We start from the raw sequence: 24,604 nt of genomic DNA, 5'->3' as shown, positions 1-24,604 counted from the left end.
AGTGCTAGTAAGCGAGGCCAAGGCTGCCTTCCGAGGCGAGATGGCAACAGCCCGAATGAAAGAACAACAACGCCCCGCAGGTTCTTTTGAGTGTGCCCGCTTTCCGTAACCGCCCTCTCCCCCGCCCGCAACTGGTGCAACCCAGAGGGGCTGGGGTTTGCGAGCCAAATCATGCTGCTGCCGGAAAGCGGCCGAGGCGACCACTCGGGCTGCCTCCTACGGCGAGTCACCTGGCCGCCTGGCCGCTCGCTCCCGTCGCCCGCTCCACCTCTGACGGTCGCGGCCGGGGTGGATTACAAACCACCCCAGCGGGACGAACATGGGAAGGTCGCCGAGGGTCGGGCGGCACGGCTGAAGGCTTAGCTCTTCCCCGTCAAGCACCCACCCCCGCGCCCCTCACCCTCCGCGGCTGCCGTCCCTTAATCCGAAAAGCCGCCTTCGCCCCTTAAAGCCATGGACGATTGCGCCTCGCCCGACCTGCGGGACGTCGAGCTCAAGCTGGGGCGCAAAGTCCCCGAGAGCCTGGCGCGCTCCTTGCGCGGGGAGGAGCCCGCCGTCAGCCGCGACAGGGAAAAGGACCGGGAGCAGCCCGGCGGCGGGCCTGGCGTCGCCGGCTTCACCACTGCTCGGCCCCCCCGAGCCGCCATGGTCGATGGCGGCGGCGGCGGCGGCGGCGGCGGCGGCGGCTCCAGCGCGCTGGAAAGACTGGAGACCAAACTTCACCTCCTCAGGCAAGAAATGGTGAGTATTCATCCCAGCCCTCGCCTTGCCAACAACCAGGCAGGCAGCGCCGGATCTGACCACTGGGCGCTACTGCTCCGTTTGGAGCGCGGCTCCTCCATTTGGCCGGCGTTTTTTCCTGAGGGGAGACCCATCAAAGGCAGGGGGCCGGGAATGGCTTTGCCCCCTTCTCCAAGAGAAATTGAGAGCGAGAATAAACTTTGGAGGGAGGCCAAGGACGCCAGATGGGCCCAGAAGTGATTAGGGCTGTTTAAAGCAGGACAGAGAGTTGTGTGTGTGTGTGTGTGTGTGTGTGCGTGTGTGTGTGTGCATGTGTGTGTGCGCGCGCGCGCCTGCGTTGTGATTTGAAATGCCGCGAAATAAAAATTGTTCCTGAGCATGGTACAAGTGCAGGAAAGGAAAGACCGAATTCTCGTCGGCTCCGAGGGAAATCTGAAGCTGAGATCCAGCTTTCAAAACAAGAATACTTTATTGAGATACTTATTGTCTCCTGCCTTCTTAACTCCTCTGAGAGTATGTTTTAGGTGAGTTTCCTTACTTACCCTTTTTCCTCAATCACCTGTCCTCAAAACAGGTCCAGGTAAACTGATGGACTGGACTCCAAAGGTGGGTAATGGGCATGTTGTTTCATATGGACCCAGAGCACATACTCTTTCGACTGCCATGTGTCCAGTCTTGCTTTAAAAGACTGGAAGGCGGGTTGTAACCCAACTCGTGGGTGTGCTTGTGTGAGCAATTTCTCTTGCATGTTACAAGTTACCGGAGTAAACGAGTAAACGTCCAACTTGTAAGTGTTTGAACTCTGTTTTCTCTCAGTATCCAGTAAGGTACCGAGCCCTCTTTAATTTTAAAAAGAAGACGCTGCTTTATTAATTAAATAACTTGAAAATAAGGAATACTTCCTAATGAAGTGTTTGCACATTTCTGATCGTACCTACTCAGGGGTCACAAATACAGGAGGATTATTTTGGTAAATTAAACATTTCTTAGCTGAAGGGCTGTCTACCACGTGGATTCATCTTTGCTTAAAATTCAGTTGTTTATCTCCTTAATGCACACCACTCCATTCCTTGGGATTCTTTCAAAGCTTTAGCTTGTACCCTGAATTTTTTTTCTCAGGACCATGGCTAGTTCCTAGAACATTTTTAATGCCACTTTAAGGAAAGATGCCACTAGGCACATGCAGAGTATATGCAATTGACCCGCTGGAATCATGTACACCCTAGGATTCTTGAACCCAGGAAATTTATATCAATCGATCATTGTACTTAGTGTATTGCTCATAATCTTAACTCTGTAGACCCATAGTTCTATATATTGATTTAAGTATTTCATGGTACCTGCGGTAAAGGGTATATACTTTTGTTAGGAAAAATAGAATTGCAATACATAATCAGATGCACCTCTTCTCCTTTTAACTCTATCCACAAAGCAAACAAACATGAAAAACTGTCTCACGCTAGTACTTCATTTCACATAGTATCGTTTTGAAGCAAATTATATTTTTTTTCAGAACTATTCAAGATGTACAGTGCCGCTTTTCTTCTATGGAATTCAAAACAACCAGCCACGTAATGGGGCTAGTCCCCATTTATAATATCAAAGTTTTAGATGGGGATTCCTTCTCGGTCTCCACTCTCAGGTTCAGCAAACTCTCAAAATTGCAGGCGGCAATAGCAGCACTCAAAAGAAAAGAAAAGTCTTGCTAGAAAGACTGTTGGTGAATTAATTTAGAGCCTTGGCCTGCTCCGACTGCTCCTTTCTTAAATTAGTTGCTGACAATCGTGTCCATCCCAACGGCACCAGTTTGGCCACTCTCCTGATCTCCTTTGCCCTTTTTACAAAGACCGAAAAATGGAATTGAATGTGCTGAAACTTACCACCCTTGACCTATGGCTTAGATGCCAAGGAAGATAAATTAGTGATGTGGTTTAGCGAAGCCATCTCTCCTGGTTCAGATAATTCAGGATTACTATGTTTGTAAATCTGTTTGTCCACGTGCTGCTAAAAAGAGCATCCGAAGACTGCATCTGAGGCACCTTCTCTACTCTAAAGATGCTGTTCTTTGTCTTTAGATGCAATCATAACTGTCGAGTGGCAGTATCAGGGAAGCAGTTGCCAAAGTAGCATTACACAATATACACGGTTCCCAGACATATCCTTTTAAAGATACATTTCATACTTACAGAAGTTATACTGTATAATGTGAACTAAGGAGAAACTTCCTGACAGTTAGAACAATTAACCAGTGGAACAACCTGCCTCCAGAGGTGGTGAATGCTCCAACACTGGAGGTTTTTAAGAAGAGACTGGACAGCCATTTGCCTGAAATGGTATAGGGTTTCCTGCCTGAGCAGGGGGTTGGACTAGATGACCTCTAAGGTCCCTTCCAACTTATTATTATTATTATAACGTGAGTAGAGTTTGAGCTGTTCCATTTTACTATCTTATAGCTGTTACCTAGGAAAGGACTAGGCTTCCCTTTACACTACTGCCTTTTTTCACACAGATCCTGGATAGGTGGACATATATTCATCAGAGGTATTTACCGGTAATTTGGGGACTTGTACGAAATACTAGGACTAAATTCACTTCAATGATCCCTCTATTTTTAGATGACAGGGCTAGATGCTTTTGAAAATCCTGAGAGACCAGGACCACAACGTTGATTTGAGATTTCTGTCCTCAACTTCCTTCTCATTGTGTCCTATCTCCATCTTAGTTTTTTTCCTTCTTTTGTTTTTGTCTAGCAAATCCAATAAATGGGAGTTTGTGCAATATCAGAAGTAAGTCTTAAAAGTATATTTCAATCAACTAGTTAAACTTCCTTGAATGTGAAATATAGTAGAATGTTTGGTTGTTTGCTTGCAGAGGTTTCATTACCCAAGTAGGTATCTATGGAGATTCTCAGTCATCCAGGTCATGGTTGTCCCAAAGATGCTTTTTCAAGAGGCAACTGGACTTTCTTGTTTTTCTTTGAAGACGTTTCCCTTCTCATCCAAGAAGCTTCTTCAGCTCTGACTGGATGGTAGGGAATGGAAGGATTTATATTCCCTGCAGTCCGGTCACTTGTACACTGGGAGGAAGAATAAAGGAAGAAGATATGAGAGACATAAAAGGGAATATTTGAAAAAGAGACAATAATTGGTCTCATCCATGTGTTTCAGCTCCACCTTTGTTGACAAGCATCCTCCTACAGATTATCCCAAGGGAATACAGCATGAGGTTGTCCACCACATATTGTGGTGCTTTTTCAACATCACAGGATTTCCAGAACAACTAGAAGCTGCTTGGTAAACCTTTCTGGGATTCAGTTTTTCTTACCACCATATTCTAGCTTGTCTAATAATGAAGAGATGTTGGCAGATATCATCTCAGATGTCAAATTGAAACAGCTGGGAAAACACACCAGAAGAATTTTGGATGAAAGTTCACAAAGAATACAACTTTTGGTGAAAAGGCAATGAAAGGCCTTGCTACCATTTTCATCACCTCTTTGTGAAAATAGATTTCCAGACCTCACTGCAATTAAATATTGAAAAACATTGAGACCCCTTTTGTTTATTTATCAGATTATATAACCTGCCATCTCACCAAAGGTGACTCTGAGTGGTGAATCACAATCAGATAAAAACAAAAAATGAAAACATTATACAATATGAAAAACCATATTAACGCATATGATAATAATGACAGATAGAAACCACAAGAGAGGGAGGTTTAAAATGGCCAGCTGAACAATGGAACTATCTGAACAAGTAGCAAATTGCCAGGGAGCTTTAGGCCTGACAACAGCCAAACCTTCAGAGCTTTACAAATTATCAAAAAGGATGGAGCCAATCTAATTTTGTATTTTATTCTTGCCCTGTACACCGCCCTGAGTCCTTCGGGAGAAGGGCGGTATAGAAATATTAATAAATTAAAAAATTAAATTAAAATTAATTTTGAGGGGAAGAATGCTCCATAAAGCATATAACCCAGTTCCATGCCGTGAAAGGCTTTAAAATTTAAAACCAGCACCTTGAATTGGACCTGGAAGCAAACTGACAGCTAATGTAGTTTGTGAAGCAGAAATATAATAGGTATACATAAACGTCTGCACTGTTGCATTCTTTACCCTCTAAACCTTCTGGATATTCTTCAAGGGCAGCCCCATGTAGAGCTCATTGCAGTAGTTCAATATGGAGGTGACCAGGGTATGGGTGACTGTAAATAGAGCTTGCTGATGCAGCAAAGAGCACAACCAGTGCAGCAGATAAAGCTATAAAAAGGCCTTCCTTGCCATGGCTACTGCCTGCTTTGTGAAAAGGAGTTATGAGTTTAGGAAGACCCTCAGATTGTGCACTGGGTCAATCTGGGATAATGCAGTCCCATCCAGCAACAAAGATGGCAAAGCCTGGAGCCGGTGGGCCCACAACCCAAGCTACTCACTTGCCAGGGTTCAGCTGAAGACTGTTGTTTCCCATCTCTTCACAACTTCCAGATACTAGAGCAAGACGTTCATGGCATCACTTAAATTGTTATGGGTGGAGATATATTATTATCATTAGCATACTGATGATACCTTGCCCCAGGGGTCCTCAAACTTGGCAACTTTAAGAATTGTGGACTTCAACTCCCAGAATTCCCCGGGAATATATACAGTAGGATTGGCAAGAGCACTCAACATTCTCAAATCTTTGCTGGAATACAATCATCCCAGACACTTGTGCAACAGGTGACTGAGTCGGTCACCAGGACCAAAGGTTTATTCTTCCAAGCTTTTGGGTTCATGCTGGAGTTCATTATTAGGGAATTTTTCTCCTTCCAAAATATGTGCACTGGGCTATTACTGTATACCAACTGTGCTTGTATGGTGCCTGGTTATGTATAGCTTTTACCTGTTAATTAGGGTGTTGGTGGCTGGCTATTAAGTTGTTGATTGTTGTTTCCTTGTGCCACTGTGCTCTCAGCTCCTAAGTACCTAATAAGTAAATCAGCTCTCCTGTTGACTGACCCAGGGTGCCTGTTTCCCAAGCTTCAATTATTTCTCTGGCTATTTTTGTCCCTGCTGAGCCAACAATTGTAGTAGCTGCAAAATTGAATGCATGTCCTTGTTCATTGCGGTGTGAAGCTACCAATGAGTTCAGGTCTCCTCATCTAGTCTCTCACTTATGTTCTTGCAAGACCTCTGCACCTGATGTCAAATTATTAGATTTAACCAGCATGACAAGGTAAAATAAGTATAGACAACCTAAGGGCCCCTTGGCCCTTCAAAATTTATCAATAGATTGACCAGTTTAATGAAATAGAAAATTGAGATTATTAAATACCTGATTGAATAGGAACTGAACATTAAACCATATTTATTTATTTATTTTTCTTAAATGTAAATAAATATAAAATGAATTTTGTCTTGGCCCCTGCTGCTGCTGCTGCTGCTGCTGGAAGAAGCAGACAGATGCAAGGGCATTTGCATAGTCTTATCACTAACTTTGTATTTTATATACATTAAAATATGTATGTAGTATTCTGCTGCGTTGGTCAGTTTATAGTACTGTTTTCCTCTGACCCATGGCCTGAAAGCCCTAATAATGACAAACTGAATTTATGCAATCTCCACCAGGAAAATAGGTATTTCAATGATTAGGATAATTGAGGAAGCAGGGATATTCAGCCAGAAATAAATTTGACATAATGTGGCTTTTTGAGAAGAGGGCATCAAGTCCATTATTGGCTAGAATAAGCCTGTGTGCTCCCCTTTTTAATATACTATACTTGATTCCCTGCTGGCCAAGGTGCTTTTAAGAGCAAGCAAATTATACTGCAACCATGGCTATTTTCATAGCTAAAGTCTATTCAGAAGGTTGCAGGTAATGGAAATTTAAAATTGAAGGGGGGTCACTTCTTTCTACTGACTTACTTTCATTCTTTAAGAAGGTATATTTCTTACCTAGAAATATAGGTAAGCACCATCGATATTGTCTGATCTTAACAAAATAAGCGAGGCAATATTAATACTTGGATATCAAACCAATCTTGTTGCTTGAAAAAGCATTCCACAAGAATACAACACAATACTTTCTATACTGTTACCAAAAAAAATCACATGATCTTGACTATGAAATCATCAAGAATGCAATATTTTTTTTCTCATTTTTGCCTGGTAGTAGCACCTAGCTAACATTTTCTGACCTTTTTTTTATTTTTAGGTTTTTTTAATCCCACTTTTTATAAATATTGTTGCAAGCCTATCTAATACTCTTTCCTTCCTATTTCCCCACAACAGCAACCCTGTGAATTGTGTTGGGCTGAGAGAGAGAATGACTGGCCCAAAGTCACCCAAAACTTTCATGCCTAAGGCAGGACTAGAACTCACAGTCTCCTGGTTTCTAACCTAGTGCCTTAACCACTAGAACAAACTAGCTCTCTATAGCTACTGTATACCGCTTTAGCTTGTTTAATTCAACAACTTGGAAGCTAAGAAGGATTTAGCCTGGTTAGTACTTGAGTGAGAGGCCACCAAAGGTAGACTAAATTCTAATCTAGACTTGTAAATTGAACTTGAATAACGTCTTAGAAGAAGACAAATGGCAAATCACTTCCATACCTTGGCTTTGCATAATTAAAGGTAAAGGTTCCCCCGCACGTGCGTGCTAGTCATTTCCAACTCACAGGGCCGGTGCTCATCTCCGTTTCAAAGCCGAAGAGCCAGTGCTTGTCCGAGGACGTCTCCATAGTCGTGGCCGGCATGGCTAGACGCCAAAGGCGCACGGAACGCTGTTACCTTCCCACCGTAGTGGTCCCTATTTTTCTACTTACATTTTTACGTGCTTTCGAACTGCTAGGTTGGCAGAAGCTGGGACGAGTAACAGGCGCTCACTCTGTTATGCGGCACTCGGGATTTGACCCGCCAAACTGCCGACCTTCTGATCAACAAGCTCAGCGTCCTAACCCACTGAGCCACCGCGTCCCTTTTGCATAATATAATTATCAGGAGTTGAAGCTGACTCAGGACTGTCCCTTTATCTTTTCTTCTCTATTAGCAGGGCTGTAGGAAAAGTGGTGCCGCAGAAATGGAATGTGGTATATATTGGATATATTTGTACCGAACGTGACGATATGAATGATTTCCTACAAATCTGTGATTCTGCCTTTCTCTCCTCTGTATGTATTGTGTGGGGAAAAAGGTGGGTCTGTGATGGAAGAAAATTAGAGCAGATGTAATAGCAAAGGGGCAGAGAAAAGTACAGACTTCGATTATTACTTCCAGCTTAAATTATTTGAGGGTCTGCCTTCTCCAGTTATCTGATACTTGGTGGGGGTTGCAAGATAGTCAAGAAAGCTACTAGGGAACAAAATATATCCTAAGTAAGGTGTTAGTAGGTAAAAGAAGAAACATAGGTGGCAGCCATACTGGCTAGTACCACTTCTAAAAGAACCGACAGGTCTATTAAATAAAGAAATGTGAAGGACATGTGCTCTTCTCTTTCCTCCAGAGCAACATACTTGTTGAGAATTTGGGGAGTTTCAGCAATAAATCAATATAATATACTGTGATAATATAATGCAATATAATACAATACTGGGAGTATACCAGGTTTAGGAAAACTGCCAGATACTGTAACTCTGTTTTGTAGAAATTTTGATTGGCTTCCTTATATGGACTCTTTCCTAACAGGTGCTTAAAATAATATGCAATGTAAATACCATTGAAATATGCACAGCATTCATTGTATACTAACAATGAACACTGTTGCAATATCATTCATAAAACCCAACCTAAGATATATATTACAAAGAATTCTATAGAATAAGATAAACAATCTCGGGGCATAGTTAAAATAAAAATCTTAAGAAAGCAAAGCAATCTTTGCTTGCTAAAACACATAAAAAAACTAATCAACCAACCAACAACGCTTTTGTGGCTGGTGAATATATACAAGAGGTCTGATAAATATCTTCAGTAGTAAGCTTCTAATTTCCCTGTTGACATCCGAAGTTTTTTTAAACAATCTGATACTGTTACAATGGAATCCTTGGTGCTCTCTGTTTGCTTGCAGACATTTCATTACCCCACTAAGGAACATCATCAGTGCACTATGTCAGGGGTCCCCAACCTCCGGTCTATGGACCGGTACCGGGCCAAGGCATGCCAGCAACCGGTCTGCACAAACAAGTAGAGCCCCCTCCGTGGGATGCAGGCAGCACACAAAACCTCACACTCTCCGGTCCGTGGAAAAACATTTCTCCACAGAACCGGTCCCTGTTGCCCAAAAGGTTGGGGACCACTGCACTATATTACCTAGTTGGGTAATGAAACCAAACAACAGAGCTCAGAGAGCATCAAAGACTCATCCCCAAGCTACATATACTCTCTTCCATTAGTAATAGTTTACTGTGCAATCTAATGCTGCATAGAGTAAGATAAGCAATCTCGGGGCATTGTTAAAATAATATCTAACAAAGCAAAGCAAACTTTGCTCTCTAAAACACATAAAAGAGCCAATTTCATCTCAGGAAGTTGTTTTGCAATCAGGATGCTACTACGAAAAAGACCTCAGGGATAGTATCAACCAACAATGCTTCTGTGACCGGGGAATATACACAGGAGGGGTTGATAAAAATCTTAAGCAGCAAGCTTCTAATTTGCCTGTTGACATTGAAGGCTTTGAAAACAATCTAATACTGTACTATTACTTAATTAATGTTCTTTATGTATAGTCCTTGCCAAACTATATCCTGGATCATAGAACAGCTTCAGCCTACAATTTTCATACTGCTTCTCTTTTTGTAAGGAAATGAATTTTCTGGGCTCAGCATAAAATCATTTGTATTTATTTTTAATGCACAGAATTTTATGCTAATAATGTAAAACTAGCTCTCCCATTTATTGCCTGCGCTTTCAATACTTGGTGGATATATACTTTGATGGGAACAATAAATGTTAAATGTAAATAAATATACCATAGCAAATATTATTGTTCTCACCCCCCTTTCCCTTAAAAAATCTCCGCTATCTATTTTTATATCTAAAACTTAGTTTAGGAAAGAGCGCTTAATAGTTCATAGTCAGCAATTATGCATTTGCTAAATATATGAACATTTCCTCTACATGCTTTAATTGCTATTTATTCAAGGAAAGGAAAAGGATAGTTTTGGTTTTCACGTGCTGGCAAGTTAAGCTCCAAACAATGTAACTACTTTACTCTTGTAAGTTTATTATTGTCAAGTTACACATTTTCAATACATGCTAGGAAAATAATATTTAGATAAATTTAGACTGAATGTAAGGGGGTACTATTTAACGTGGTCTTTAGTATGGGCCAAACATTCAGGAAATCTGTCAAGTACACATTTGGCCAAGTTGATAATTGAATTTAAAGAAAAAAGATTTAAACTTGGATGGACAATATTTTTGTTGTCACAGCACATTATTTTTACCAGTTTGGAAGGGGACTGCCAAGAATTGCCAGGAGAGGACAGTGATACCTTTCACGTGAACCTGTCATGTACAATTTTTTTTTCATGCCATAGTGTAACTCAGCCGGAGGACTAACATATATTCTGCCAGACAACATTTTTTGCCTGTGAATGTCAATGAGCCAAAATGGGGATGGATAGGATAGAAAAGTGGCCCATAGTTGGAAAAGAAAATTGGGACCTCATAATGTATAGGCTCAGTCTGTTACACGGCGCTTGGGATTCGACCCGCCAAACTACCGACCTTCTGATCAACAAGCTCAGCATCCTTACCTGCGTCCCAGAGTGAGCGCCTGTTACTCGTCCCAGCTTCTGCCAACCTAGCAGTTTGAAAGCACGTAAAAATGCAAGTAGAAAAATAGGGACCACTACAGTGGGAAGGTAACAGCGTTCCGTGCGCCTTTGGCTTCTAGTCATGCCAGCCACATGACCATGGAGACGTCCTTAGAGAAGCGCTGGCTCTTCGGCTTTGAAACGGAGATGAGCACCGGCCCCTAGAGTCGAAAACGACTAGCACGCATGTGTGGGGGAACCTTTACCTTTACCTTTAATGTATAGGCACAATCGATTGTCCATCCAAGATCTAAGCAGACAACCAAGTAACCTGTCAATCAGAAGCTGAAGACATTTGAAGCATCCTTCTAATATTCAACCATGGTTTCTTTGTTTCCTTCCCAAATATCATATACTGTAGGATAAGCTGTGGGGATTGGTAACCAACTTTTTGAAAGTACAGAAGTACTCTATCCCTGCTGTAGAACAACTTATTTAAATACAGTTGCTATGATTAATTCTTTGCAAGCAGGTCACACTAATATAGCCCTTAGGTTACAATTCAGTGCTCTCAGTATAAGATCCCAAACCCCTTGTATGTATATCAAGACCAGGAATACATATGGCATCCATACAGATGGATATAAAATTTATACAGTATACCTGTATGTGTATATCCCACTTGTAGGAAAGAGGATGCTCAGAAGCTACCACATGTTCAGAAAAGTGTCTCTTATTTTTATGGCCAGATATTTCACCATATTGTGCAACAGGAAAGTAGAGCTGTATTAAGTGCAGAAGAGGTATAGCTGTGTAGAAGTAAAATGCTTTTCAGATATAGGAACAAACATAAGAGAATGATATCAGCTACATATTATTGTTGTTGGAGTAACAATGATCCAAGCTTGTACAATTGAGAACGGTCTAGAGCAATTTCAGAAAATTTATTAAAAAGATAATATTTTGACCATTTGATTGCAGGTTTTTGCTGATTCTTCAGCAACTGAACTATTTACTTCCTAGCAGCTTTTAAAATGTTTTTTAAAGTTCAAAATTTCCAAGTAATTTTACTACTATTCCCATATGTACTATGAGTCCATTCAAGTCACCAAATTGAATTCAAGACTTGGTGATTTCATAGACCAACCCTATACAAATGATATGCCCTTATATATTTCAAGGTTATTGTAGCCCGTAGCCTGGTAATTTCCCATCCAGCTACTAACCAAGCCCGTTAGCTTCCAAGCTCATACAAGATTAGTAGGTAATTCTGAGCCATGTGTTCTAGAAATAAGCCTCCCCACAAAACAATAACAAAGGGCTGGTATACATTACATCTACCGCTCCCAAATTGGCACTCTGGAGGTTCTTTAAAAAGGGGAGTTCTTCAACTAAATCCCAGATCCTGATCACTTCATGAACTTACCATGTAATTTTTTCGGCATTAATACAGAATTGACTTGCATGCAAGGTTTCAAATTCAGTCTTTCTGGATATTTTTTTTTTAATTTCCCAATCCATCCTATAGAGTGACCTAGATTTGCCTGATGATCTTCCATTCCAAATACTAAAGAAGCCCAACCCTGTTTAGTTTCCAAATGTAGTCAAGGCCAGGCAAATGTTGCATTCAGCTGGGGTATTAAATAGGTTAGACTGCAACTCCCATTATCTTCAGCCATGTCTTTGACAGGGGACAGGTTAGGAAAGGGTAGTATGCCTAAAAAAAACCCCTTATATCTTAAAATCTTACTTGTAAGATTTCTCCTGACCCAATATTCCGTGATGAAAAATCCAAAAGTTCAGGCTATGAACCAATTAGTTTTAGAGGAATTGGTAACTCAGAATCCTCATGTATCTATCCAAGTTCAAGTACAACAAGGGTGTCAAACTCAATTTCATTGAGGGCCGCATCAGCATTGCGGTTGCCCTCAGGGGGCCGGGTGGGTGTGGCCTGGGTGGGTGTGGCCTACTGGGTGGGCGTGGCTAGAGTGCGTATGGCCTACTGGGTGGGCGTGGCCAGCTCTACATCGTTCGCATCAAGGGTGCCTACGGGGGCCTGGGCAGGAGTGGGACAGATCTGGGGGTCTCTGGCAGAAGGAGGGTCTCTGGGCCAGGGCCAAGGCAGTGGGGGCCGTTCCCTCACTGTTTCCAGGATGGCTTCGCGGGCCACATGAAACCACTTCGCGGGCCGGATCTGGCCCCCGGGCCTTGTGTTTGACATGTCTGAAGTACAAACAAAAAATGGTTTTCCTCATTGTTAATATGTTGTCAATCATGTTATTAGTCTGCCTGCATTTATATCTATAGCTATCTCTCTGTCTGTTTTTATTACAAAAGAATGTGCAGAATTAAGATGTTCCTCCTGTTCCTTTTCCTTCTCCTCCTTCTCTTCCTCTTCTTCCTCTTACTCCTCTGGGTAATGTACACTTTTAAAGTCTCTCCCTTGACTTTATATTGTGCAGTCTTGTTCAATATGTAGCATGTATTCTAAAAATTTTTTAATTTTCTTCCCTGATCTGGTATCACTCGGCATTGGCCTAAATGTTTACATCTGTTTTATCAGTAATCAGTAATCAGTGGTAGGAATTTTCTAATCACAGTGTTTGCTTCCTTCCGATGAGAAATGTGGACCACCTAAAATGTAGCCTTCTCTCTCATTTATTTATCAATATTTGCCTATTCATCTATAGAAACTCAGGATAGATGCGAGAGTCCCAATCTACTTGACTTTATCCATCCCTGTATCCATGAAAGGGGAAAAGAATTTTTTTTTAGGTTCAATAATATCCTTTCATTGTGGCACATCTACTTTAATGTCATATTACATGTTATTATGTCATTACACTCATTCAAGGTAGAAGCAATTCCTGCTTATCACTAATATTCCTAGCACAATTAGGTCCTTAGTTATCTTAATCAGTCATGCTGATGCTCTTAATCTTATATTTGAGCTCCTGAATAAAAGGTTTTGCAAGATTGTAAAATGTGTTTTGTTGCTGATGATGTTTCTGGCTTTGTAGAAACATGCAGGAGAAGCCTATGAAATAGTGTGTGAGAGAGAATGGTAAAATATCTACATCAGCATTGCTTTTCTTCCTGTATACAGAGACATGAGACAGTTGTATTCTTTTGCTGCTGTGATCTCTGCTAAAAGTGGACATGTCATGGTAGAATGGTCTTCTGAAATGTGGGAGAAATAAGAGAAATCAAGCAGAATTGGCAAAAAAAGGTGGGAAATGGCCAGAGGAGGAGATGGAAGAGGATAACAAGACCAGTTCATATGAGTGGATCATCCTACCATTAGCAAAAAGAATGGTCCAAACCAGTGTTTCTCAACCATCACCCTTTTTAAGAGGAATGGACTTCATGCTAGTTAGGGAATTCTGAGAGTTGAGGTCCACACTTCTTAAAAGCACTAAAGTTGAGAAACGCTGCTCCAGACAGTTTGGGCAATAAGGTAAATAAAGTAGGGTACTAAAATACAGGTTTACATTATATGGTCTGCCTTTCCTTGTATTCCCTAAGGTGGCTTGTTGCCTTTAGTTGTGATAATAGATTCTGTTCCAGAATTTGAACAAGTAAAACAAAGCACATACAAGTTCATCAGCTAATATTAGTCCTTGATTGTTTCTGAAATCATTTCTATCAGTAGCAATTACTTCAAAGTCCCTGAGCCGGTTCTCTCACACAGTTATTTCAGAATTAAGTCTGAAACATTTTACAGATGTCCCGCCCTCACAACACACAAATAAACACTTTATACATGCTTGGTGTTGTGTTATATCAGTTAGTAAGATCATGGCTGGATATGCTTAGTTAATATAAATTACTATGTTGATTTTCTCAGAACATTTTTCTGTCTGTGCCTGACTGTAACTGAAATACATTTGATCAGTGTTTTTTTTGTAAGAAAAAAAGGTGCCGGAACTAACATCTTGTTAATCTTTTATTAAAAAATATTATATTCAGTTCTTAACATAAATTTAATTTATTGCCTTTAAGGCAAATGTTCATAGTAAATTTTACACTAAAAATTAAAAGTTTTTCAATTCACCAATTATTTACCTTTCGTACATAGTCAATCACTGTACACAGACCCACACACATCAGTTGTGTAACAAAACATAATAGTCATTGCCCACAGTAAGCACTCAGCACATGACCACACAACCAATCACAAGCCGAGCAGTGCCACAAGCTGAGCAGCGCCATGACAATGAGCCCAGACAAAGTACACATGCATCAGACTCGACACACAAGCAGCCCACAATCATCGTTTTAATGATTTTTGCCGCCAATCTGCTACACTCGCCAAGGTGATTCAAGTCCATGTGGAACCAAACATCAAATTTTCAAAAGTTACTTTTAAAACTTGGAAAAAATGTCAAAAAAGGTGCTGGAACTCTGTTCCGGTGTGTTCTATGACAAAAAAAAGCACTGCATTTGATGAATATAACTTCAGTCTTCTGTATGTGTGTCACATCTCAGCAGAAATAAAGAACATTAATTTCATTGTGAATTGCCAGTTAATCTATTACAGTAGTGGAAGATTTACAGTTTACATGTCTTTCATTCTTACTGTTAAAATATAGAGAGAACCTTGTGCTAATATTTCAGGACAGTATTTTGTTAAGGATATTTTACCATTCAAGATGTAAATCAAGGTAAATCTTACATGTTTAAGTTGATAGTTTTCCTTCTGTTTTGTAGTTTTGAGACAAAGATGGTCAGCTCCTAATACCTTTGCATTTGTACCATAATCTATTTTAGATCTTTTAAATCTGTTTTTAAGGCAACTGTAAATATCCATTATTTTTATTTTCAGTTTTCATCTAGAATAAAAGGATTTATAATTTATAATTTGTGAACATAAGACAAATATATGTGGATGTTCCTTGGAACAAAATAAAAAGATTTACATTACAGAGTGCCACAGAAGTGAATGAAGTTCCAATGATGTATAAATAATGATGCTTATAGAATAATGAAATGAAAAATGCAGTGGGTAAGAAAAAAAGGCATAAGAGAATGATTGGTGCAAAGAAATGGGAGTGCGAGAAAGATAATGAATATACAAAGAGAAGGATAATTGCAAAGAGAACACACAATGATTAAAAGAGATCAAGCAAATGTGAAGTCCTTTTTGTTATATAGATGTTGGATGTATAAGGAGAAACAGAAAAGTGGAAATGGATTCTTACAAAATATATAGGATAAAAACGAAGTATAAGGAATAAATGGTTGGAAGTGGAATAAATATGGAATGAATGAACAAAAAGGTGCAGTTGAATTGATTTGCTCATATGAAGAGAACAAGGATTGAATTGCAAACCAATATATAATGGATTAATGAATCTATTGAAAGTGAAGATCAACGAATTTGAGGCTATGCACATATCCATCATGCTAAGCAATACAATAGCATATAAATATATATATATATATATATGTAAATGTAGCCTTATTATTTCACATATTCAAGTCTTTAGTATTCTGTTGCTTCTAATGAAGTATCAAGAACTAGTAAGTGCTAGTAAGGTCCAGTGCAAATTAAATTGCAATTTATCTCTTAAGTGTTTTTCAAGAGTGTGCTGTTGCATTATTGATGAATCAGCTAACTGCTTTTCTTGGCTCATGAAATTTGTATCTGAAAATTTGTTTACTGCTGTGTGGTAAAATGTTCCTTTTTACCTTAGTTACTCTGCAGATGCTATGGTTTTGTAAGTTGTTAAAGAATTTATAATAAAACCACATATAAAAAATGGAAAGTCAGTTCTTCAGTTATATAAGTATATTTACATATTCAACCTTAAAATAGTGAAACAAATGAAAATAATCAATTTTTAATCAATTAAAAACCAGTGGATTTAAACTGCAAAATGAAAAGAAATGTTAAATTTAGTGTATTCACAAAGTAAATAGGATTTCAAAGGGATTTAACTTGTTTGGTTCATCTTATAATTTACACAATCTAGTTGTGGATATGCCTTGAAAACATGCTTTGTCTTTATAAAATAATAATGTAACTAAATTATATCCATTTAAGAACAGGGTGGATTTGATTCAAATCAAGACAATTTAAATCACGATTTAAATCACGAGTAAAAAGGCTTGATTTAAATCAACTTGATTTAAATCATAATTTTTAAAGAGCAGCTGTCATCTCTATCCCATAGCGGCTCCTCCTCTGGCCCGCTGTTGACTCACCGACAGTCCCATTCACTTGAATGGGATGGCTGGTGATGTGCCAGTGACACAAGGTGATGGGCAGCAGGTGAGTGGATGCCCGCTAACAAGCGCTGCCATGATGGATCTGAAATGACAGGTGCTCTTTAAATGTAAGGACTCATTCTTGCTGGTAGGTAGAATCTTTAATATTATTATTTGCAAACAAAATGAAGGTTTCCTATTCAGAATAATAAGCTGTCACGTTAGTAAAACAGCGATATCAGAACTGATTTTAGGTTAATAGGTTAATCACACATAGTCGGAAAACCACTCAAATTCTTTTATTTAATTAAAACACTTAGAGCCTGGTACAGATGCATTTCTCTTCAAACAATCATGCAGTTTGTAGTGTACATAGATTTGAAAAACAATAAAGGATAAAGGAATATTCCTGAACTTTGTTTTATGATTTGTCTCATGGTTACTGTGACATTGTGTGAACGGGTCAGTGCAGTGCACGTTATCTCAGCTTGCAGATCTTAGATTCATTGAATGAGTTTACCAAAAATGTAAATATTGCAGAATATACAGCCTCATGCTACATAACCAAGCTCCATTTCATACTGAATAAACTAAATTATTAATGTATATTAAATAGAAAACTATATTTAGATAGATTTTTACTCCAAAAGCATTTTATTAAAATAAATTTGATAAAAATTAAAAAACCCAATTTAAATAAAAAAAATCTGATTTTTTTTTAAATTAAAAAAATAATTATTATCCACCCTGTTTAAAAGGAATCTATAAATGGGCTTTTGTTTCCATTAAAATAGATTTGATGCTGACCAATAATTTATGGGTTGGCAAAAAAGAATGCTGTGGGTTTTTGTTTTTTTAAATAACCCACACAAACTTTAGGGAATTCTCTAATATGTTTTCAACCTGGTTATCATGGTAGCATTAAAGATTCCTGTCTGAAATAATTCTATTACATTTTACAGATGTAAATATAAAGTAACAATCGAGAAAGAAGAAAGGGTATAAGGTAGCATTAAATATGTTTTCCAGTTATGCATTAAAAGAAAACATCTGTTTTTTCAGTAGTTTAATATAATGATTCACCACTGGGAAATGAATTCTGACTGAAACAAGCAATTTTTTTACAGTTTGAAGTATCAAGTATTATGAGTTATGCCTAAGTGGGCATTTCTGCACCTGGTGACTACAAATAGGTTAGATCTCGGAAGTTCTGTTCAGATAGGATCATCTTGTGCTGTATTTTCTCTTTCTTTCTTTCTTTCTTTCTTTCTTTCTCTCTCTCTTTCTTTTTTTCTTTCTTTCTTTTTTCTCTTTCTTTCTTTCTTTCTTACTCTTTCCTTTCTTTCTTTCTTTCTTTCTTTCTTTCTTTCTTTCTTTCTTTCTTTCTTTCTTTCCCATTCATTCATCCCTATTCTCCTTTCCTCCAAGAGTTTAAAATACATATATTCTTATCTCATTATTTTATTCTCACAACAACTTTGCAAATTAAGCTAGGAGAGTCATTCAGCACTCCATCACGTAGTCAGCACTTGTTGGGAGCAAGGGTTTCAACTTGGGTTTTCCCATTCCCATGTTAATCACCATATCATGACATTTGTCATAACACAAAGGTTTGGGTTACATAGATATTTAAATCCATATTGTATTTCTTCTTCTCCTACACTGATGGTACGAAAGACATACCTCATACAACACAAGAAGCCCAGGAAAGTGTACCATGTTGCTTCTTTATGGCACTCAAGAATAATGGGTAATGAGACAAGTATGAGGACATTTGCATGTTTAGAGTCCTTCTATCTGCTTTGCAGATTCTTACATTATTATTTTTTTATTCCATTTATATCCCGCCCTTCTCCGAAGACTCAGGGCGGCTTACAAGCTTAGCAGTAGCCTTCATTCTATGTATATGCCTGCTTATTAGGGCTTTCACACACACCCCCAAGCGGCATTATTACAAAGTCAGCTTAATTGCCCCCAACAATCTGGGTCCTCGTTTTACCTACCTCGGAAGGATGGAAGGCTGAGTCAACCTTGAGCCTGGTGGGATGCGAACCTGCACTAATTGCAGGCAGCTGGTGTTACTTAAGGAGGCATTAGCCCACGGCTCCACCAAGGCTCTTTAGTTTTGAAAAACAGGGAAAAATAATCATAATCAGCAATATCCTGCTTTTTCTTATAGGAAAGACAGCAAACATATGCATCGCAAGCCACATGAAGAAAAACTTCTGCATTGACTTAGTTGTTTTCAGTAGCTTGGTTGTAATGCCAGGATTTCTGTGTGTCTGCTAGAAAGAATTGGGCAACTGCATTGGGAATATAGGCATATTTATCTTTTAACAACTTTTACATTTACATGTAACATAAGACCATATATTTACAAGTGATTTTGTTAGTTATATGCAGAGTAGGGCTAAACGTAGACAAAAACAAAAGTAAAAAATTACAGTTGCTCTGATGTGAACAGTTTTGTAAATAATTTAGTCTCTATTTTATTTGTTGAAAAAGTGTTTCTGGTCTGAAACATTCAGAAGCTGGCTTAAAGTGTAAGACTAGAACATGATTAAATTTTAGATAACTGAAAACCTGAATAAGATGTTCAGGGAATGGAGTATTGATATTTTGCACAATATTGGCTCCAACCTACAACTTACTGGAGCAATTTAAACCATGCAAAGTAGTAAAAAAATATTGTACAGCACTGGAAAACTGCTATGAAATATATTGATGAATTTAACCACAACTATCAGCTGCCAAAGCTAAAAATGAGATGCTGAGTGTTGTAGTTTACCAACATCTGAACAGCCACAGATTAGGGTTAGGATCTGTATACTTTTTATCACATTGCAAGGTCGGTGGGAGTTGTAAAAGGTTGGTGTAAGTATTCTATAGGGATATTTATATGGTCATACTTCCTAATTAATTAATGTTTTTATTACCACTCATTTGATGTTTGGAAAAATTCTTGTGATATTTACCTGTTACTCTAATATACCAAGGGCAGTTTTGTAATGTTATAATGATAGCCCTTTGGGTTTGGCTGCTTGATGATAATAAGTTCACAATTTGCTCGTTGCTGTTTAAGAAGGATGAGTATAGATATTGTACCTAAGTCTTTCATTATAATAACATTGCATTTTTGCAATAATGACAGTTTAGAATAGTAGTTAAGAGTTGCTATTACAACACAACTGAAATTATTTCATGATTTGATGTGGTGCATGCACTATTCTACTGTACAGGAAAAGCCATAACAAATTAAAAGCAGAAATGCTAAGGGAATGTTTGAAATAATGATTTTTCTAAATTTCTGTTCAAATGCTAACTCCTGAATGAGAATAGGATATGACTATAACTGTTGCTAGTCTTTATAACAATTCCCAAAGATGTTTCTGAGGTTCACCCAGTTTGTTTATCTGTGTGACATATGAAGGATTTTTGTTTGTTTTTTTTAAAAACATGATAGCTTCATAAAAGGCAACGTCCCTTTAGCAATACCAGTAGCACTTAGACTTATATATCACTTCACAGTACTTTGCAGCCCTCTTTAAATGGTTTACCATGTCAACATATTTCCCCCAACAATCTGGTTCCTCATTTTACTGACCTCGGAAGGATGGAAAGCTTGAGTCAACCTTGACCCAGACAGGATCAAACTGCTGGCAGTCAGCAGTGAGTTAGCCTGCAATACTGCATTTAACCACTGTGCCACCACAGCTCATACAGAATGGATTAAATAATAACTTTCTGGACTGAAAGAAAGGAGGGAATGATATAGGTGTCTCACTCCTAATAGAAATACCAGTGTCCAGTCTGCCAAGTCATAACTTTCCTATAGATCTGTACCAGATTGTATCCCTTGATGGCTGCTTGGATATAAATTGTGGAAAAGCTATGACCACTGTGCATTTAGTGGATCTTCCTCTTAGGATATATGTTTATGATACAGCCTAAGGATTGAATTATAAGAGAGGCAAGGTCTTCCAGGAAAGGTTGAAAATGTTGCATCATGAAAAAGAAAAGAATGAAGACAGGTGATTTCAGAGGTTGAAGATGGGGTATGAAAAATGAGGGGGGAAATAGTTACAGAGGCTTCTTAAAATGCAGAAATGAAGATGAATGGAGGCGAGTGGAACAGATGTGAGAATTGTAGAGGAAGAAGAATGCACCAATTCCTTGGTTGGTGGTCAGGAAACAACCACTGGAATAATCATTTGAAAAAGAAGGCAATGTGTAAAGCAGTATATTTGGACAGAATTGAGATTTTGAATGGCTGGGGTAGAACAACCATGGAAAGAATTATATGCAAAAAAGGAAATGTGCCAAAAACAAGATAAAGAACTCACTTCCTCAGAGTCTGGATTTTTTTTCAGCTTATTGTGAGCTAATAATGCAGATGTTATATTCGTATATTGAAAAACAAAGGGCTTAAGAGTGGTGGATAAAAGTCTACACTACACAATGCATACTATTCATTTTCCCCATTTAAAACCTTCCATCCCAAAAAATGACCACTTAAACTATCAGCAAATCTATGGAGACTGTTGGATCCAATTTGACTACTATGGATTAGCTGGGTAACAGAGGATGACTGTTAATTTTGTATAAATACACATAGATATATGCATATACACTGCATGCCAGTGCTCTGTGTATTTATATTCTCACTTGAGATCTAATGTTTTTCAATGTCTTATTTTAATTAAAGCCCTCCATTTTATTTTAATCAATAAGAATAAGTACATACATATTCATATTTAGTATGCTAAATGGCACAAATTATCAGCTAATATTTGGTAAAGTAATTAAAATAAATTGTTTGGGAGGAAAGAGATATCTGTTTCCTGCACAATACACTATTTCCTCCAAAATTCATAGTTATTGGGTTTTGTATCACACAGAGATATACGCTAGGTGTGCTGTTCAGTTAAGGTATGAATGTATATCAAACAGTTAAGTTTTATTCCCCAAATGGAAGAACTGAACAGAAAAGCTTGATGCACAAAGGCTAAAATATCAACAATTGATTTTTCAACCTATTATTACTGACTGGAAGTTCAATATACATTCTATACAAGAAAGAAACAGTTTGTAAGTCTGTTTGCACATAAACTTTACTGCTGGATGCATATCATCATCTTAGAGTACTTAAGGAAATATGCATAATAAGGATTCAGTAGCTAGGTTATTACCAACTGTGCTTTTATCCATATGCAAAACTTTTATTATTACGTTTAAGAATTAGTCTGCTGTTTTTTTTGCGGGGGTTAGGGTTAGGATTAGGGTTAGGGGATATAGATGCCAATCCAAAACAAGCAGGAAATAAAAGTAATCTGATAGGACCAGCAAGGTAATAGTCTCTATCCATAGTTGTTTGCCTTACTAATAATATCTCTATTTCCCTAAGCAAAACAATTATTTTCCTGGATTTTATTTTTGTAGTCTGTACGGCAGCCCTGCAGAACAAAAATATGCCATGCAATGCAGATGCCTCTTTTGAAATAAGCCCAATGAGTCTGTTGGGAGCTACTTCCAAAATAAGCATGTACAACATTGTAGCTTAATAAATAATAGGAAAGGATGCTGAAACCAGTCCTTGCCAACCCATTCAGCTGTAATGAAGATTTATGGACTGCATTTTTATGCACAGTCCAGCATTTAGTGGGCATTTTAACTATTAGTATATATTTTTCAGGCAATTACAGAGGAACCAAAGGCTGACGAAACACACATGAAAGATTGGCCTCATTTTGCTTGTGCTAAATGAGAATTCAGCTGATATATTCTCAAAAAAACAGGCTAATTAATACAATTCAGTATGTTGCATCTTGTATCACATTTGACATTTCAGGCATACCAGGGGTACAGAGCCACAGGGATTGTCTTGTGACCCTTTTCTATGCTGGTAATGGTCTAATTGGATGTTTGTCCTTGTGGCTGCAGGTTGATCTCCGGGCCGCCGATGTCAAGCTGATGCGACAGCTGCTGATCATCAATGAAAGCATTGAATCCATTAAGTGGATAATCGAGGAAAAAGGAACCATCACCAGCAGGGGCAGCAGCTTGAGTGGCAGCCTCTGTAGTTTGTTGGGGAGCCAGGAGACCTCCTTGAGAGGCAGCTACAACAGCTTGCAAGACTGTAGCGATGGACTGGATGGGATATCAGTGGGGAGTTACCTGGACACTTTGGTGGATGATATCCCTGGCCAGCAGACTCCTTCAGATGTGGACCAGTTCAGTGACTCTTCTCTCATAGATGACTCACAGCCCCTACATAAACATCCCAAGATGGAATCCAATGAGTACTACTGTTTCGGTTAATAAAATGAAGATCTACGAGAGACACATGTGCACTTGTATTTATGATTCCTCTATGCTGCTATTTGATGTAAGCATTTTTAAAGCACCTTTAGCAAAGACAATGTACTTTAAATTTGCTCCTCTCTCTCCGTTGCTGCTCCTAGATCTTATTTTCCTTTCCTCCTGGATGGTTGCTCTCCTTTTGTTATTTTAATTTATTGTGATTTCTTTCTCCTTTTTTATAATATACCATTTGACTTCTTTTTTATATATAAAAAATAAAGATAAAGGAAATTTATCTGCAATCCTAAGTGCATGAATGAACTTTGACTTAATTCTGCGTCTCGCAGACAATAAAAGACTTCCATTATCTGAAGATTGGATTTAGTGTTGGCTGATGATAATTTCAGGTGTGATTATTATTTAAACCCCTTTTATTTTGGGCATTCAACCAAAAGAAGCATACGAAGTGTCTTATAGAGATTAATAATGCAACTTTCCTCCTCATAAGCTTACAGTCTAACACCAAGATTCAAAAGGGAAATGGATTTGGGAGAAAGAGGAATGGTTATAATTAAAAATATAAAACTTTTCCTAGCTCAGCTGGGAGTTGTCAAGGAAAATATTTCATTGATAATAATGGGAAAGCTCTGATGTTTGGAAACTTCAATGGGTCTGTAATTACTGATGCTGGGCTAGTAAAAGTGGTGGAAATGTTGAAAAAAATTTTTGTGTGTGTGTGTGTATATTCATGGTTAGTAGAGTCAAGTTGAGTAGAAAAATAAGTTTTAATTGAGTAGCAAGATAGATAGATTCTGAATATTGTATGTTCTGATCTACAACCAAGAATTTTATGTGCCCAAATCAGCCAAAAATATTAGATTCAGCTTATCCATGGATAGACTTGATCAGATTTCTAGATTGGTGAAGGAGAAGGTGGAAGGTCTAGAGCAGGGGTCAGCAACCTGAAACAGTGAAAGAGCCACTCGGAACCGGTTCCCTCACAAAAGGAAAAACTGGGAGCCGCAAAAAATGTGTGCGCATGTGTGTACATGCGCGCATGCGCAGAACAGGGTTTGACTGAATAGTGGAGCCAAGGCGAGATATGCACCTACCCTGCATGTTTGAATTGATTGGTTGAACTTTTTTAGTCCCACTTTTTTTTTTTTTTGGACTGCACATGGCAGATGATTGGGAGCCGCAGGAGATGGCTGAAAGAGCCACATGCGGCTCCAGAGCCACGGGTTGCAGACCTGTGGTCTAGAGGCACGTCTAACCCCTCTTGAGTCTCATCCATGAAAATGAGGAATTTTTCAGAAAGGCAGTAGTCTATATCCAAGTTAAATGCGGCAAGAAAGAATCAACTACAGTGAAAAATGGAGCCCTAGAAGAAAACAAAATGGCAACATATTACTCGGAGGAGAGAAAAAAGTGTCCCTGTGACTGGAGTGAACAATCAGTTTCATATACTTCTCCTTGAAGTAAGCAAGCAGGCATCTGAAGTAGGACTTTCATCCAATATTTCAGTGATAGGACGAAAAATAGTTCAGTCTGTCACAAAGAGGAAGAATCCATTACTCCCCCCCCCCAAAAAAAAAGGGCATTTCGTGGTGATTGGTGG

At 38.7% G+C, this 24,604-nt stretch overlaps 1 protein-coding gene across 1 annotated transcript; it reads left to right on the top strand.

Annotated features, from left to right (window-relative positions):
* Nucleotides 1-453: 453 nt before the first annotated feature.
* LURAP1L (leucine rich adaptor protein 1 like) lies at nt 454-23,220 on the top strand (the record flags this gene model as incomplete). Its single annotated transcript, XM_083351466.1, has 2 exons — nt 454-741; nt 22,627-23,220. 2 exons carry the CDS (start codon nt 454-456, stop codon nt 23,002-23,004), a joined length of 666 nt encoding a protein of 221 aa, XP_083207592.1. The 3' UTR covers nt 23,005-23,220.
* Between the last annotated feature and the right edge of the window lie 1,384 nt (nt 23,221-24,604).

This window comes from Vipera ursinii (genome assembly GCF_947247035.1).
Source record: "Vipera ursinii genome assembly, chromosome: 2".
NCBI lineage: Eukaryota > Metazoa > Chordata > Lepidosauria > Squamata > Viperidae > Vipera > Vipera ursinii.
The sequence above is the reverse complement of the archived record's forward strand: the minus strand, read 5'-3'. Positions and strand labels throughout refer to the sequence as shown.